At 32.0% G+C, this 19,493-nt stretch overlaps 1 protein-coding gene across 1 annotated transcript; it reads right to left on the reverse strand.

The window, feature by feature from the left end:
* Positions 1-5,161: 5,161 nt before the first annotated feature.
* Positions 5,162-11,575, reverse strand: LOC136231889 (tryptophan synthase beta chain 1-like). The gene is made up of 6 exons (XM_066020886.1): positions 11,279-11,575; positions 10,081-10,437; positions 9,353-9,493; positions 8,184-8,476; positions 5,782-5,876; positions 5,162-5,687 (listed from the first exon to the last, which is right to left on the reverse strand). The coding sequence occupies exons 1-6, from the start codon at positions 11,570-11,572 to the stop codon at positions 5,515-5,517; spliced, it is 1,353 nt and encodes a 450-aa protein (XP_065876958.1). The 5' UTR covers positions 11,573-11,575; the 3' UTR covers positions 5,162-5,514.
* Positions 11,576-19,493: the final 7,918 nt, after the last annotated feature.

The following is a 19,493-nucleotide window of genomic DNA, read 5'->3' on the forward strand; positions in this document are numbered from 1 at the left end:
TACAAACCGCTGCTTGCTGCAAACCTGCATCAAAAATTAAGTCTGCGATATACTTTGACTGAGATAATAACAATCATGTTGAAGACTTGGCAATCTCGATGCCGAGGAAGTATTTCGCTTGCCCGAGATCTTTGATAGTAAACAAATGATGTAAAAAATCCTTGACATCCTGTATAGCTTTAGTATCATTGCCTGAAATGAGAATATCATCAACATATATAATCAACTGTAAGGTTGATGTATCTGTATGGTTAAGAAATAAACAATAGTCACTTTTGGATCTCGTGAACCCATACTCAAGTAATTTGCTCGATATTTCATGATGCCATTGTCTCCCGGCTTGTTTAAGCCCGTAAAGGGACTTAACAAGTCGACAAACTTGACCAGGCTGTGCTTTTGTATACCCTTGTGGAGGTAGTAAGTAAATATCTTCATCTATACTTCCATGAAGATAGGCATTATTAATATCCACTTGGTGAATTTCCCAACCCAGGGATGCACAAATAGCAAGAAACAATCTCACTGTGCCAGTTTTAGCCACTGGACTAAAAGATTCATGGTAATCAATTCCTGCCTGCTGATTATATCCCTTGGCGACAAGGCGAGCTTTAAACCTATCCACTTCACTAGAAGGCTTAAATTTGATCTTGAATATCCAACGAGAAGAAATAGGTTTCTTATGTACCGGTGTGGGGACTAATTCCCAGGTATTATTTGCCTCTAATGCTGATATTTCGGCTTCCATAGCTTTTACCCAATTTGGATCATGAGAAGCTTCAAGATAATTCTTTGGTTCCTTGTAAGTTTGCAGTTGAGACAAAAATGTTGAATGTGATTGACTGAATGTAGGTACATGAGGTAAAGAATGTGAAGAATTATGAACAACGGAAATGAAATCTGAATGCCAAGAAGGTGGTTTTGATATGCGAGATGATCTTCGAAGTGTATCAGATGAAGTATTTTCAATAGGGACAGATTTTGGAGGCAGCTGTTCAGAAAATAACAAAGGTCCAGGATGAGGAGAAGATATAATTGAAGTATTTGGAGCAAAAGGAAAAATGTCCTCTTGAAATTGTATCTCTCGAGATACAATGATCTGTTTTGAGTGTAAATCATAGACTCTATATCCCTTTCTACCAGGTGAATGTCCCAAATGAACTCCCAATTGTGATCTTGGAGAAAACTTTGCAGGTGTAGGCAATATTTTGTATAGACATTGACATCCAAAGACAAATAGATCATTATAAGCTGGGTTCCGCTTGAACATACATCTAAATGGTGTCTTCCATTGCAGAACTCGAGTCGGCAATCTGTTAATAATTGTAACAGAATGAAGAATAGCTTCACTCCAAAACTGAACAGGTAATTGTGACTGAAACATCAAGGCACGAGCTATCTCAAGCAAATACCTATGCTTGCGTTCAACCACACCGTTCTGCTGTGGTGTGTAAGGACATGTCCTGTGATGAATAATTCCATATTCCTGAAATAGATGTGCACATTTGTGATTGACAAACTCCCCCCCCCATTATCACTTCGTATAACTTTCACCGTTGCTTCAAATTGTGTTTGTATCATTTTTAGAAAAACGACCAAAGCTTCATAGACCTGTGATTTGTATTTCAACATAATCACCCAATTATATCGGCTACAATCATCAACAATAGTAAGGAAGAATTTTGCACCAGTAAGAGATTCTTCAGAATAAGGCCCCCAAACATCTATATGTAATAACTCAAAATTGGATGTTGTAACAGTATGACTTTTATTGAAAGAAAAACGATGTTGCTTTGCATAAGAACAAACTACACAGATATGATCATCAGGAGTTACAACAATATCAGAAATGTGATGTAAAGCATCAAGAGATGCATGTCCCAGTCTACTGTGCCATGGAATACACTTACTATTAACATGACAAGCTAAATTTCTCTGTTCATGAAATTTCTGCAATTTCTGTAATTGTTTTCTATCAAACGACTGTGAATCAAGTAAGTATAATCCTTCAACCAACCAAGCCACGGCTAAGATTTCCTGTGTCTTCGAATCCTGTAAATAGCAATGAGTGTTGTGAAAAATAATCACAATGCTTGACTGCTTGAGAAGTTGTCCCACAGATAAAAGATTGTACTGAAAATGTGGCACGAATAAGACATCACTCAAAGATAAACCAGACGATAATTCCACAGTGCCACTAGAATTTACTGTCTGACTAGAACCATCTGGAAGTTTTATATATTGTTTGCACACCATATTTTTGCATTTTGTCAGCAAACTAGATTGAAAGCACATATGTGAGGTAGCCCCACTATCGATGATCTAATATGTATTTTCTATTTGAGAACTAGAATGTGAAGGCCAAGGTTGAATACCTGAGTATCCTGCAAATGCAGTAAAATCAGATGTAGAAGCTTGATGTAATGGACTCAGATTCTGTGTTGATACATTCTTTCCCTTCATCATTCGATAGACCTCTTTAATCATGTGTGTCATATCTTCATCTCCATCATGTTTTGGTTCATCAATAGTAGAATATGCATGCATATTTTCAGAATTCACAGAAGAAGTTGAATTGTTATTGTTAGTATTAACAACATTTGCATTATTGCTGCGATATGTCTTTGAATTTGCTCCTTTGCGTTTAGAAGGATCCTTCCACCACTCAGGATATCCGATAAGCTTGAAGCAACCAGACCGAGTATGACCTGGTTTTCTACAGTGATCGCAAAATCTGTCATCATTTTCTTTCTTCTTGAATCTTGAATTTGGATCGGCATTATATGGTGTGCTACGAGAACTGGTGAAATTGGCAATTTCAATTGATTGTTCAACAGATATTTCATCTTGCTTTTCAATCCTTAGCACCATAGAATAACCTTTGTTTACATCTGGTAGAGGATCTAGCAATAGAATCTGCTTTTTCACATTATCATAGTGTGGATTTAAACCTACCAGAAACTGGATAAGTTTATCCTCTTCATTAAAATCAACAAATCGTTGAAATGCATTACAGGCACAATTACAAGCAACTCCACATTTGCAACTTGGCAATGGCCTCAGAAGTGCTAATTCATCCCAGAATTTCTTTAATCGGTTAAAATATTGCATTAGTGAGAGAGTACCTTGTGTGAATAGGCTGATCTCATGTTTGATTTTGTACAATAACGGACCGTTGTTATCGCCAAATCGATGCTCCAATTCTTTCCACAAATCTCTCGAAGAATCTACATATTGAAATCCTTCTGCAACTTCTCTAGAGATCGTATTTAGAATCCATGAGGTTACAAGGCAGTCGTTCTTCTTCCATTTCCTGAATTCTGTTGTTCCTTCATCTGGCACTTCTTCAGAGTCATCGATGTACTGCAATTTATCTTTGACAGTAAAGACTCTCGTTATTGCGTTCTTCCATGACAAAAAATTTCCTCCATCCAATTGAATCGTAGTGAGGATTAAGCCAGGATTAGCCGATCCGTTTGAAGTATACATTTTCTGTGAATTGTTTGTCATCTCCTCTGGATCATCAGATGCTTCATTTGTGAAAAGCTCATCTGGATCTATTTCCCTAGCTCCTCTTCGTCTTCTTCTTCTCCCAACCATGGCTCTGATACCATGTAGAATTTATAAAAGGTACAGATCTTATTATGGAAAAGTGAAGGACAAAATACAACTCTGCTGTATATATAGCAGGTATTGAACAAAAGGAAAGGGTATTATTTAAGCTAATTATCCTAATTACCCAAAACTAATTACCCACTAATCTAGCACACCAATGTTGACTTATAGAGAAATAATCTAATGTAAACCAATGTATCGAATGAGCTAGATTAGTAAATAGCCCTTTATTTTATCCTACATTTTTAAATGATTAATAAATATATTAATTTTGGTAAGCGACTGTTAATTATGGTAACAGTTTTGTATTTAAAACTAACTTTTTTAAATTGTGTAACTCATTATTTATTATAGTAACAGTTTTGTATTTATACAAGGTTTAAAGTATGTATTTAATTTTCTCCCCATAAATAATTTTTCAAAATTTTCATTTTAGGATAGAAGAAATTGTTTTTTTTTCCTAATTCCTTTCTTCCTAAAAACTTTGTGTAGTTTCTTGGCAATTTCAAATTGTTGTTTTACGGTCCTAAATTGAAGGAGCGATCCATGGTTTAGATTGCACCTGTCTCTACCGAAAAAAATATCTTCCGAGGCAGTGATTCATCCATGGCCAAAATGAGATAAGAATAATCTACAAGTTCGAGTAGGGTTATAACTTTTGATTTGAATAAAAAAACTGTTTGAAGAACCCATGGTTGTGGTCGGTCCTTCTTTTTTTCCTCCTCCTCGTCCTTTGCCACCATAGGGTGGTTTGGACTTGAATAGGATAAATAAATTTCTTCATCTTCATTTTCATTTTCCTAAGAAAGCGGAGTATTCAAGTAGAAACCACCTTGTGGTGGAGGAAGATGGGGAGGAGGAGACAGAGAAGGACCGAGTATAACCACCGATTCTTCTGGTGGTTCTTTGTTAAATCAAAATTCATAACCCTACTCAAACTTGTAGAGGAAGATGAAATGTTATATGGGTGATAATTATTAGATTCAGTATCGATTTTGTGTTATGTTTTGAGATCATGTGTATTTTTTTAAGGACATATATCGATTTTTTGTTGTGTTTCGAGGTCACATGTTGCTATTATATAGTATTAGAGATGAAGTTTTAATATTTTTTTTAAATGAATTGCTGATGAAACGATGTTGTTTCATTAAAATGAGCTCCGCCACATCTGAGATGGTGATTTAACCACTATTTGATACTATTGGTATCTTTTAAGGTACGTTTAGAATTCTATTTAGTTTGTGTTCATGATAAAAACAATAATTAAAAACTTTGTGACTTGAATGAATCCTATATAAGCAAGAGTTGTTTACAGATTCGCTATTTTTGGTAACGAAACAAATTGTTGTGGAAAATATTTTAAGCAACGAAATCGGACTTTTTGCAACAACATTTGAAGGGTGGAGGTAAGAAATTTATAGCAACAAGCTTTGGCAACGACACAAAAACAGTTGTTGCTAAAGTGATTTTATAGCAACAACACTTTCTATTGTTGTCAAAACCTGTTGCCAAAAAGCAATTTTCTTGTAGTGATTGTTATGTATACAAAAATAATTTATTCTTATAATTATATATCAAGCTTAATATAATTAACAACCGAACCAATTCTTAACATTATTTTTGTTACATTTATATCATAACTGTATGGTATATATATATATATATATATATATATATATATATATATGATTACAATACTTTATAAGCAACAATTCAAAATAATGATTTCTCCTTTATGTCCTTCAATTTTTCTTCAATCTTTTTCTCCTTAGATGGGCTATTTTGTGCTTTCAGTTAGGGATACTAACAATCACTTGAAATATATACATCACATAATACGATTATGACACGCTAACTCGAATACTACTCCTACATTCAGTAACAATCCAAAATGGCCACGTTTTAGTGCTCGTAATTATAGACGGTGGAAACATCTTTATCGCCACGACCACTACAATTTATAACGACTTTGGTGGAATTAGTTAGAGTTGGACAAAGTTTCTCCAAAAATGCTAATGCATGCGATGCCTCCAATGCTGGAACTATACCCTCTAATCTGCATAATCTTTTGTATGCTACAAATTTTATGAAGCAAAAAATGATTAGTATGTAATTAACTCATTTAATTATATACTTCATTAATAATAATAAAAATAATTTATTGCCTACCATCAACAGCTTCTTTATCTGTGGCAGAATAAAATTCAGCACGACCTGTATGTTTAAGAAAACTCAGTTCTGGACTAACCCCCGGATATTCTAGCCTGCCAAAAGTAAATTGTTCATTAGCAACTTTTAATTGTAACTTATTATATCAAATTGGAATATAATTAGGTTGATAGTAAGCTTGTTAATAAGGTGTAGAGATATTAAGGAACCATTTAATCACTAAATTAAGATTTGAAGTTGTGCCATATTAGTTGAAGAGGCTCTAATACGATATCATAATAAATTATTATTTTTATTATTTAATCCATACACATTAATTGCTTTTTTTTACCAAATACACCCTTATTTAAGTTTTCTTTTTATTTCGGAAGTACATAAAAATTTATTAGTTAATGCAATTAATACGAGGATAACAAAGACTTTTAGTTATTAATTATGCATTAAACTTAAAAGACATCTATAGTGAAACGGGGTAGATAAATAAATAAATAAATATAACTTTTAGATATTATTTCTTATAGAGATTCTCTAGAAGTATGAAGAATCTTATAATGCGAGATAAACGCTTAATATTTCATTTTTTGGTGAATTAAACGCTTGATCTTTTATTTCGCTAGATTACACCTTTTGATCATTTATGTTTTGTCACATTAAACTATTTCTTAGCAAATTAGTTAGATTAAAAGAAGTTATTCATTTCTTGTGTATTTGAAATTATATTTTTTATGATTCAAAATTAGGTTTTTATATTTTCCTATCAACAAATTACACATAAAAACTAATTTTAAACTGTTAAAAATATAAATTTTGAATACATGTAAAATAAATAATTTTATGTGAACTGAATTTTATATTCAAAACTGACTTTTTTTTTTAGTTATCATCGGTTTAATGTAAAAAAATAATAATAATAAAAAATGTTAAGGACTTAATTATAAAAAAATCAAGTGCTTAATGGGCAAAAAAAAATAAAAAATAAAAGATAAAGATAAATATATGTGTGTTTGTGTGGCATTTAGAGTCCATTATTGAGTTATCAAATTTTGGATCACTTGGAGATATCATGTCCTTTAAATTTTACACTCCAAATATATATCGGGGGACATTTCATATAAGTATTGTACATCTACTATTTATCATTATTAAAATGCTGTCCCACTTTAATGGCTTTACTGTTGTTTTTTCTAACAAGTAGCATTTTGTTCTCATACATCGTTAAAAACACATAATGTTTAGGACAGAATTTTTGTTTTGTAGTGACGGTTTTAACTGCCATTGCTGTATTTAGACGGTCCGTCGTAACAGGCTTTGCTATGTCTAGTGACGGATTTCACAAGGTGTCGGGATAAATTTCTATAGGAACGTCGATGTATTGACGATTTTGGGACGGTATATATCAACGTAGGGCGGTTTTAAAAAATATAGAGGCACCGCCTCAAAGTAATTTTTGAAAAATATATATTTTTTATTTTTTATATATAATGTTTGAAATACATTTCTATATCTCCAACTTTGAAATTGACAATTAGTCTGAATTTTTTTAAAAGTGATATGATTAACCCTTTAAATTTTACGGGACAAAGGAATTGGAAAGTTGGACAAGTTGAACCATGTATGACTTTAAACATGTACATGGGTTACTTGGTTATTTTAAGGAAATTCATGAGATAAATAGATCAACTTAAGCAAGTTTAGATGACTAATAGACCACTTTAAAGATTTTAGGGAGTTAATAAATTGTTTTCCGTTATTATCAGGTGAATTGTATAGGTACTAGTGCGGTCACCGAAGTTTGAAATCAATTTCGTAAAGATCACTAAACTTCATTATTATTAAATATAATTATTGAACTCTCTTTTTATTTTAATAAACTCATTCTAACCAATTCAGACAGAATAAATCACTGGAATAGTACATGGTAATCGGTTAGAAAGAACCGAGTTTTACATATGATATATAACAACCATGTGGGAGAGAAAAAAAAATACAATTTTTATTTACTTAACCCCACTAATTAAAACTGACACGTGGTAACTGAAAAATGTAATTTTTATCGTCTTTCATATTATACGTAAAAATAAATTCTTTTTAACTGGACTGCCACCAGGGATGGATACATGGGAATTTAGTGAGGGTTGAGTACCCACTGATCGCTGGAAAACACCGAAAATTCTAAGGAAACTGTGACCGATCGAGGCTTTAATTTTTATATAAAAACACTAACAAAAATATCAATTTAGCACCTATAAGTGAATCCTAGATCCGTCACTAACTGCCACAGTACTATTCTGGTGACTTTTTATATCACAACACATAGTTAATGCTCAATCTTAGATCTTATATTAATATCCGACAGTTATTACTCTCAATAATTATGAAGAGGCAGATATATAAGTACTTACCCTACACCAATTGAATGTGGAGCAATGATTTGGCCATAATGATCTTGTAACAAGTAAGTCATGGCTCCATGATAAACACCAACTTCACCTTTAGCCAAAGTGGCAGCATGTTTACCACTATCTAACCCAAAACCAGCAGCTTCAACTCCGATGAGTCTAACTTGTTCATCTTCTATAAATTCATGAAATATACCCAATGCATTTGATCCACTTCCTACACATGCTATTATTACATCTGGTTTTCCTCCCCATTTCTCCATTGCTTGCCTTCTTGTTTCCTTCCCTATTACTCCCTGAAATCACGTGTCATAATCTTATTCTGTTATTTATATATTTGCTACATGTAATATAAATTAGAGTAACAAAAATGATCACTATAAGAAAAACAGTAATTACCAACCAAAAATATGGTTGCTAAATCGGTCTCTAACATGTTTTTTTTCAACCAGATTTGTATCTTTAGCAACCAAAATGAATCGGTTGGTAATTGCTAGCCTGCTAAATATTTGAAACCAAATCTAGCTTATTTATAAACTTGTTAATGAACTTATTTACTAGTTTATAACCAAACATACTCGCGAGTTTTGAAGTCGAGCTTCGTCATACTCAAATCGAGCCTAAGAATTATATTTGCAAGTAGCTCGTTTAGAAATTGAGCCAAACTTGATCGAACTTGTATCGAGTCGAGCACTAAATGATACATAATAGCGGCTCGGTTCATTTACAGCCCTAACTGTTGGCTTGGAGAAATGGGAATCAGGTTTATTAACAAGTGTTTTGTTCTCTAAAATTGGTTTTAATAAAATTGAAATTTAGGGCAAATATAATTGCAACCAGAAAATATATGTTGAGACGGGTCTGGTTGCAATGTTTACAACCAACAGAACTTTGAAACCATTTTTTTTTTTGTCTCAAATGTATTTAAGAAATCTATTTCTCACCTTTGCAACCAAAGACAATGCTTTGCAACCATACAAGTTGCAATATTGCAACCAATTTTAATCTGGTTTCAAATATTGGTTGCTAATTACTGTTTTTCTGGTAGTGGATAATCATGTTGAACGGATCGTGTTAAGCGAGTTGTGTCTGTAAAACATGTTTAACGGGTAGTGTTGGATGTATATTGTATCTGTAAGTCGTGTTATTGTATTAGAAATTGAGAGTTGTACCTGAAATTCACGAACCATGGTTGGACATGGATGTGGCCCAACTACTGTTCCAGAGAGGTAGTAAGATGTCTCTAATTTGCATACCCATTCTCTTACTGCTTCTGAGCTTGCTTCTTTGAAATTCCCTTCCACTGGCTTTACCTACAATATATGTTAATTAACACAATTCATCAATGTTATCATTTTTTAACAGAAGATATACAATTTCAAGTTTTATTGAGTGAGCACAATGTTGGAAGTTGATCAGAACATCAAATTACGCATGAAAATAAATACGTGGAGGCTAAATCCACAATCCACTCTTCCCCCAATAATTATAGAGCTAAATTTGTACCTTATCCTTTGTTCTATATACAGAGCAAGTGAAAATGTGGGTAAGTTGAAAGCGCACATCATTTTAAACAAGTTGATGAGCTATAGGTAACTTTAAACAAGTTCATGGTTCCAATAGGTAAATTTAAGTAAAATTAAGGAGATAATTAGGAAATTTTTTAGGGTATTCCGGGAGTGATACAACCGACGAATCAATTAACATTATATGTATACATTTTTAACACTAATTATGCAATACCGTTGTTATTGGTTGGGTGCATTACTCCGAGACCACACTAAAATTTATCCGATAATTAGTCATTTGGGAACTCGAGAGCAATCGGTTTTATAACTAACTTAGAAGAACATGTATGTATTAGGCCAAAAATGCAAAAGGAATATTGTAGAGTACATACCTGAGCTCCTAATAGCTTCATCAGTAGTAGGTTTGAGGATTGTTTTTCCATATCAGAAGTTCCCATGAAAACAGTACAATCCAAAGACAGCTTAGAACATGCAGCAGCCGTAGCAACCCCGTGTTGTCCGGCCCCGGTGGCCGTCACAACTAATTTGAGACCCATTCTTTTGGCAATCATAGCCTGTCCAATAGCATTGTTGATTTTGTGTGATCCACAATGGTTAAGATCTTCTCTCTTCAAGTAAATATGAGGTCCTTCTCCTTTTTCATTCTTGTAGTGATTTGTAAGCCTCTCTCCAAAATATAAAGGACTCGCTCTTCCTACATACTCTTTTAAGGCTGTTGCGAGCTCCTCCTATAAGATTTTAAGGACAGTTTTAAATTTAAAGTCACAGAGAGACTTATAAGAGGATTTACATATCATTTCATCTATAGTGACTCATAGTGATGAAGGGTAGAGTGCGGAGGGTGGTTTAGTGACGGATCCAGGATTCACTGGCAGGTGTGTTTGAAATGTTACGGTGATTTATGACTGCACAATTGAATTTTTTTTATTGCTTTTGCCGAAAAAAGTTAAAACCTTAAAGGGCGGGTATATATTTTCCATAGAATTTTAAACATTTTCTGACCACGAGTAGGTGCTCAAATCTGCTAGCTACCCTGGATGTCACTGCCGCCAAATTTGGATTTTGGCTCCACTACTGGTGGCACAAGCAGCAACCACGAGAACCGAAGTCGGGTAAAAATACTGCAAGAGTTGTTTTCTTACCGCATATCCCATCCTCAGAGGAAAAAAAGGATAAATACACTAAGAGCTCCTAAACTTGGCCAAAAAAATTGATTTGCCATCTGGATTTTACAAGTGTCTCGTTATAGGTCATGAACTTACTTTGGTATTGACTCTTGATGTATTAACCATAAAACTTTCTTAAATTGATATATTGACCCTCTAAACATATATGTGCTTCAACTTATTCAAATATCTTTTTAGGTTGCCACGTAATAATAAGAGAATTAATTAGTTTCGAAAGGCTAATGAGACATTTTTAAAATTCAGGGCACCAAACCTGAATTATGTATGAGACTAAAAAAAATACTAATCTGAGAGAATTGTAAATCTCTCAAATGTTTTGTTCTAATTTACTAAAGTCATATATAAATTAACAAAACATAAATTGAGATTATAGCTAGCAAACCTGAAACTGAGGTTCTTGTAGAAGATAATTAAATTGATCTTCAAGCTTGGACAAGGATGAAATGAGTATTTCAGGCACAAACTTGCCTCCAAACCTTCCAAATTTGCCTTCATCACTACTGATTTTAGGTACTTTAACACCTAAATCTAATTTTGTTGAGTTGAGATTTTCATTTTCTCTGACTATGGTTTTGGCAAAAGCTGCCTGAGAAGTCCTTCTCTCATGAGTAATTAAATTGCTAAGATGAACAGAAGGACACAGGTTTTGTGGGCTAGAAGAAGTCATCATATACATGGTTTTTCTGAGTTGTGAAGAATATTTTAAGAATGTTAGAACTATATATAATAATAAATTTAACCGACATCAAAATAGACCTATAGACCTATGATTTTTGGGAAGTATCAATTTAGGTTTCACTTACAAAATAGCATCAATATAGAATTAACGTTTTAAAAAAAGTACCAATTTAGACATCGATAATAAAATGTGACACATAATTCATATTAGGGTAATTAATTTATTAGTCCCTATATTTTGACAAAACACATTGTTTAGTCCCTGTATTTTTAAAAACACATTGTAAGGTCCCTAACCTTTTTCTCAGTGAACTGTTTAGTCGTTTATGACTTCGGAAATGACTAAATTACCCTTTACTATTTACCTTCAAACTTTAGAAGAGGAAATCCAATTTAGAAGAAGAAACTATTTGTATGGAGAACAAGAAAAAGAACAGGTTCAATGCTTACGAATTTGAACGATTAAGAAGAAAATCAAGAAGAAGAACACTTAAAGTTGATTTCAGATGCATTAGAGTTTAAAGGAAAGGAAAATAAAGGAAGAGAAAAACGCAAATCCAAATTGACTAACAGAATCTTCATGAGAGTCTAACGGCAGGGACTAAACAGTTCACCGAAAAAAACGTTAGGGACTTTACCGTGTGTTTTTAAAAATACAGGGACTAAACTGTGTGTTTTGTCAAAATATTGAGTCTTCATATTATTCCGTTAACTTTAGATCCATTTTGATAGATTATATGGGTTTTTGGATTAGAAACTAGAGTATTGGCATATTTAACACATGGGTGTGTTTTAAAATGTGTCACTAAAGTATTGGAAATTGGAAAGTAAATTAAACTCATGTAGTCAAAGTAGAAAGGAAACACCCATACCCATCGAGTCTTATTCAATTAGGATGGAGAAATTATCAATATCCATTCATTTTTATAGGGTAACCTTATTTTCAGGAATAGGTCGGGGACCATATTAATTATTCTTGTTTTATAGGTATCATTATATAATACTTATTAATATCCGTGTTCAAGACAAAAAGAAATTCTATGTAATGTCTAAAGGTTGAAAATAAAAAATTTGTTCGATTTTTCATGTTAGATTCTTCGGCTGTTTTTTTTTACTAATTGTGGTATGGTTGTTGGTGAATTGCGTTTATTATTATATTGGGATATTTTTATTTAATTATATTACCTAATTATTGATATAAGATGGTTTAAGACTTTTACCGATTTTATTTTATAGTTTTCAATAAATTATATTACAAATAGATATTATTATTTTTTACTTATATTGAAATATGGTGTTTAACACATTTTTAAGTATATATGTTAAATATACATGTTTTTCTATATTAAATCATTTCATATTATTATTTTTTAGATTATATATATATATATATATATATATATATGAGATTAAGTGTGACACATTTCTTATGTTGTGATAAGCCTTATTGTGTGACAATGATCAATTTTGTAATTAACCAAAAGGAGGTGGCAAATTTGTAAATAAAAGGAAAGAGAAAATTGTTTTTTTTTTCTTTAAAATGCATTTTCCCAACTTTTCCAACCTTGTTTTTCAAAAAATTTTATACCGTTGGACTCATCTTAATTAGACGGTCATTTTAAGATCCTAGAAGCTCGGGTAAAAAAATTTCCGGTGAATGGAATCCGGCGATCTGTTTTTCTGTGAGAAAAAAATATCCAGAAAATTCTCAAAAAATTTCAAAAAATGTAAAACATTATTCTGAGAAACTTTAATTCTTGACTCAAAATGAGATTCCTTACGGTTTAGTCCCAAATCAATGGAATCCGACGGTTAGATGAGCGTTTTCCGATAAAAAAAACCCGAAAGTGCCCAGAAAATTCTCAAACAATTCCAGAAAATGTAAAACATTATTTGGAGAAACTTTAATTTTTGAGTTGAAGTAGGATTTCTTACGGTTTAGTCCCAATAAAACATTTTTCTTAATTTTATCCATTTTACATCCTTCAACAATTTATTGGGTCAAAACCGTAAGAAATCTCGCTTCGGCCCAAGAATTAAAGTTTCTTAGAATAATATTTTATATTTTCTAGAATGTTTTGAGAATTTTACGGGTACTTTTTTTCTCGCCAGAAAACGCTCACCCGGATTCCGTTAACTGGAATATTTTTTACTTGAGCTTCAGGGATCTTAAAATTACCGTCTAATTTAGACGAGTCTAATAGTATAAAATTTTTTGAAAAACGAGGTTAGCAATATCGGGAAAATGTATTTTAAAGAAAAGAAATAAAACATTTTTCTGTTTGAACAATATAAGTATTATGTTGGAACAAATGGTACACTGATTTGGAACAATGTAAGTAGGACAAAAAAACGTACCCAGAAAATTATCAAAAAATTCCAAAACATTTAAAACATCATTTTAAGAAACTTTAATTCTTGGCTCAAAGCGAGATTCCTTATAGTTTTGACCCAATAAATTGTTGAAGCATGTAAAATGGATAAAATTAAGAAACAAGTTTTATTGGGATTAAACCGTAAGAAATCCCACTTCGACCCAAGAATTAAAATTTCTTACAATAATGTTTTACATTTTCTGAAATTTTTTGAGAATTTTCTGAGCACTTTATTTCTCGCCAGAAAACGCCCACCCGGATTCCGTTCACCGGAATTTTTTTTACTTGAACTTCAGGGATCTTAAAATGACCGTCTAATTTAGACGAGTCTAATAGTATAAAATTTTTCGAAAAACGAGGTTAGAAATACCGGAAAAATGTATTTTAAAGAAAAGAAATAAAACAATTTTCTGTTCGAACAATATAAGTATTATGTTGGAACAAATGGTACACTGATTTGGAACAATGTAAGTAGGACAAAAAACGTACCCAGAAAATTATCAAAAAATTTCAAAACATTTAAAACATCATTTTAAGAAACTTTAATTCTTTGCTCAAAGTGAGATTCCTTACAATTTTGACCCAACAAATTGTTTTTTTTTTTTTTGGATAAAAGTGTCTTATTTCATTTCATACAATCATCAAGTACAAATACAACACAATAAAACTTCCCACCCATACAGGCTATAGCCAGTATAAGATCCACAAATGGAAGAAAATAGACTACAAAGAGCAAGATAAAGACTACAAAGAGCAATAAAAAACCACAAAGGGTACAAATACAACGAAATAGAAATCATATACTTCTCGGAAGTCGAATCCCATTGAAAAACAGCTGTAATTCATTCTTCATCATCTAGCCTCTTCCGGACATTCGGATCTGAGTCATTTCTTTTTCTGCAACCACGCAGATCTATAGATCTGCGGACAAGATGAACCTTTTCCGCTCTTGCTAAAACCGAAAAAGGAATAAACGATAAAAGTATAGCTAACAGATGTAGATCTGATGGAAAAGAGATTCGAGAAAGTATATAGACTTCAAACTAGAAAGAAAAATAAAAGTGAAGCTGAAAAAATAAAAACTAAAACATAAATGGGAGGAGGAAGAAGGAAGACAAGCTTCCTCCTTCCTCCTCTAAGAGAACCTGAACAAAAAAAAAGGAGGCGAGACGGTGACGGTGGCGGAGACGAGACGGTGACAGTGGTGGAAGCTTGAAAAGAAAAGGAGCAAAGTGAAGAAAAAAGGTAGAGAGATGGAGGAGCCTCTCTCTCTACCCAACAAATTGTTGAAGCATGTAAAATTGATAAAATTAATGAAAACGTTTTATTGGGACTAAACCGTAAGAAATCCCGCTTCGATCCAAGAATTAATGTTTCTTAGAATAATGTTTTACATTTTCTGGATTTTTTTGAGAATTTTTTCTCGCCGGAAAACGTCCACCCAGATTCCGTTCACTGGAAATTTTTTTACTTGAGCTTCAAGGATCTTAAAATGACCGTCTAATTTAGACGAGTCTAATAGTATAAAAAATTTCGAAAAACGATGTTAGAGATGTCGGGAAAATTTATTTTAAAGAAAAGAAATAAAACAATTTTCTCTATCATCTCTTTCATTTTATTTACAAATTTGCCACCTTGCCCTTTTTAATTATCATCAAAACTACGTAGTTTTGTTATGTCACACAATAAGAAAATAAGAAAATACAAAAATAAAAAATTCGATTAATTCCCCGAGTAATCCTCGATTCATTTCCAAGGATCTTGTTCGTCCGATTAGCATCTAATATTTTTTAAAAATTTAATTAATTAATTAATTAATATATATATATATATATATATATATATATATGATAGCAGGGGCAGAGCCAGGGGCGAGGAGGATCCGTCGACCCTCCAGCCTGTTAAAAAACCTTAAAGGGCCGCAATAGCTAGAGCCCCTGCAGCCATAGCAGTGTCAACTGCAGAAGGTTGGGGAGAAAAAAATCTCACCTTCTACCTTTTTTTAACTTACCGCTACATAAAGCGACTTTTGTGTTGCGGTAAGCAGCAAATAAATTGATTTTCCTTCTCTTCTCCCTTTTTCTTTCTCATTAGACACGGATAAAGAAAAAAAAGGGAGAAAGCAAATCAACATGCAAAACAAAAAGGGAAAAAAATCCCTAAATATCTCACACTTCTCACAAATTCACTCACCCAAGCTTTGTTTCTTCTACTCCCACTCAACTCTTAAGGAAGTTCTCTATTTTTCATTATTTATTTTTAGTTTTTTTAATGATTTCTAAATTAGGAATTTCTAATATGTTGTTGTTAGAAATCCTAATTTAGTAATTCTAATTAATTTAGGGATTTTTAATTTAGGGTTTAATGTAGGGATTTCTAATTAGGGTTTAATTTAATTTAATTTATTTATTTATTTACTTTAAATTATGATTTATTTACTATGATTTAATTTAATTTATTGTATTTATTTATTTACTTAATTATAAAATACTTTAGTTATATTTGTTATTTTATTTAGGAACACGTAAATTTTTCAAAACGATTGACAATGGTCAAAATATTAAGTCTTTATCAGATAGATGAGAAGACACAATGTGTGGAAATTTCAGTGATGATATTATTTATGATCTCGGATATAGAAAACAAATTGTTATGTATGATAATATCATTCAAGATGAATTAAGGAGACGGTACTTATTAAAAGGCCTCCATCAACCAAAAGGCCATATATTTCCTCAAACTAATTTTTCTAGAGTTCAAAGGAATTTTCCAACAAGTTGGTTTGATATGTTTCTATGGTTAGAATATAGTGTATCGAAAATTTCTGTTTTTTATTTGTACTGCTATCTGTTTGGTAGAGGAAATAGGTTCGGGGATAAATCATTTACAGAATTTGGTTTTAAAAATTGGAAAAAATATTTAGAAAGTTTTAGCGATCATTCAGGTGGTATATCTAGTCTACACAAATATGCTACAGTGCGGGGTTTTGGATTTCAAAACCAAAGGCTAAATATTGAGTATACGTTGACAAAGTCAAAGGAAACGAATGAGGTTGCTTATCATGCTCGTGCCGCATCAATTGTAAAAGTGGTTCATTTATTTCTATAGCAAGGTTTTTCTTTTCATGGACATGATGAATCACATGAATCAATAGAACAAGGTAATTTTTTTAAGTTTCTCACATTTTATAGCAATGAATGTGAAAAAGTGAATAAGTTGATAAACTTAAATGGTCCCGAAAATAATCAATTGACTTCTCATCATATTCAGAAGGATATAATTAAGGCTTGTGCATTAGAAACGATAAAAGTTATTATGAATGAGCTTGATGGGAATGTTTTTTCTCTTTTGATTAACGAGTCTCGTAATAGTTCTGTGAAAGAGCAAATGTTTGTTGTTGTAAGATTTGTGAATGAACGTGGTGTGGTCCTTGAATGATTTCTTGGGATTGTACACGTTAATGACACTTCTGCTCTGGTTGGAGAGTGATTCGACTTATATGGTTCATCTGTTCTGCTCTCAGTCTCGTATTGTTCCTTGGCCAGCCCGACAAGACTGGTTACACTGCTTGACTCTTCTTAGTTCTATGTCCTTCGTGGTTTCTCATGTCTATCATAAGGAAATCAGGTGGCGGATTCCCTAGCTAGTTATAGGCGGATGTCGTCTTCTTTTACCTGGTCGGATTCTATTCCATCTTTTTGTGTGTATTCATTCTATTGTTACTCAGGAGGGCATTTTGTGTATCGATTCTCCTGACTTTAGCTGTTTTTGCACACTGATTGTTGACTTTTCTTCTGTTTTTTATTTTTCTTTTAATAATAGTGGCTCGGGGTTCGGGTGGCTCTCCGGAGGTGCCAACATAGTTGGGATGTCCGGTTGCTCCCTTCTCTGATGCTAACCTTTACTCAAAAAAAGTTTTGAAAACATCTGAATAACTCTTTAAAGTGATTTATTTGTCACCTAAACTTGTTTAAATAGATCTATTAACCTTCCGAACTTATTTAAAATAATTCGGTAACCCTTGTACATGTTTAAAGTCATATGCTTCAATTTGTCCAAACTTTACTTGCTCTGTCACATAGAAGTTAAATAGTTAATATTACTTTCAAAAACTTCATTTTCAAAGTGAGAGGTCATTATACTTTTTTGGACAAGATGTATTTGTCAAAATGTTACTTGTGGTTTGTGGTTTTCCATTAGTGAAAAAAATAGTAACACTATTAAAGTTGGACATAGCACTAGATATATGGTACGCAACATTTTAAGAATCTTATCATCATTTTTTTTCATTAAACATTTGATTTTTATTTGAAGTCCTTGATTTTTTTTTTCATTAAATCTCCGATAGCTAAAAAAAAATCAACTTTGAATATAAAATTTTGTTAATGTAGTGTTATTTATTTTAAATGCGTTTGAATTTTGTATTTTTAACAATTAAAAAATAGTTTGGATATATTTATCCAGTACCATAAGAATTTTCATAATTCTAACGAATTTATATAAGAAATACTGTAAGAGGTTTTTTTTTATTGTATCTATCCACTTAAGTTATTAGATAAAACAATTTCATTATGATATCATATCAGAGCGTCTTCAACGAGTATGTTAAGACTTCAAATCTTAATTTACGGATTAAATGGTTTCTTAATATCTCTACACCTTATTAACAAGCTTACTATCAGTCTAATTATATTCCAATTTCATATGATAAGTTACAATTGGATGCTAAATATGCTAGACCTTGCAATTATTGTATTCGAGTCGTGTTCGTGCCGTGTCATTTTCGGGTTCGTGTTAAAAAGAGTAAACCTACATCCAACCCAAATTTTTTTGTGTCATAATCGTATTAACATGTTCGGGTTAGTGTCGATTTTGTGTCGTGTTTTCGAGTTATATGTAATTTTGTTATGCATATATATGAATGATAACTTTTAAAAATATAAGAAGATATGATACTATTTTTAAATATTTTACGCTATTTTCAGATTAATATGTTAACAATAACCACTGAAAAGTCCGCTAATATCAAGTTAGGGGGTTAAGTAATGTGTTTATGATAATGTAGGAGGTTCAAATCATATTTGCAAGTTATAACTATAATTTTATTATCTTTATTAATAAAGTGACATACAGTAAAACCTCTATATAGGAATACGTTTGGGACCGGACAATTTGTATAACAATTGGGAGGTTATTCTTATATAGAGTTTGGTACCCAAAAAAAAAAATCAACACTTAAAGTTTATAAATTTAACAACAATAAGAACTCTCTAATTTTTATTATTCAAAAAGTAATTATGAAACGTTGTTTGACACATTGATTTAGTTTTTATATACACAATGTACAATAGAATAGATTAATAAAACAAATTAATGTTTAGCATATCAAGTCTACGAGTTTTATTTCCAATACCTAAAGAATTGGAAGAGTTTTGAGTTTAGTTTCCAATACATAAAGAAAAGAGTTTTATGGGAAAATGGTAAGAATTTATAGTTAAAGTTGGAATTTGTGTGCCAACTCATATTTAATCTCAATAATTTTTA

This window comes from Euphorbia lathyris, chromosome 6 (genome assembly GCF_963576675.1).
Source record: "Euphorbia lathyris chromosome 6, ddEupLath1.1, whole genome shotgun sequence".
NCBI lineage: Eukaryota > Viridiplantae > Streptophyta > Magnoliopsida > Malpighiales > Euphorbiaceae > Euphorbia > Euphorbia lathyris.

Bases quoted from the DNA above. Each gene is read 5' to 3' on its own strand.
- LOC136231889 (XM_066020886.1), bottom strand. From the start codon at position 11,572: ATGTATATGATGACTTCTTCTAGCCCACAAAACCTGTGTCCTTCTGTT. The intron at 9,494-10,080 runs GTATGTACTCTA...CATATATTGTAG, and splicing joins TGAAGCTATTAGGAGCTCAG to GTAAAGCCAGTGGAAGGGAA. The intron at 8,477-9,352 runs GTACAACTCTCA...ACGTGATTTCAG, and splicing joins CCATGGTTCGTGAATTTCAG to GGAGTAATAGGGAAGGAAAC.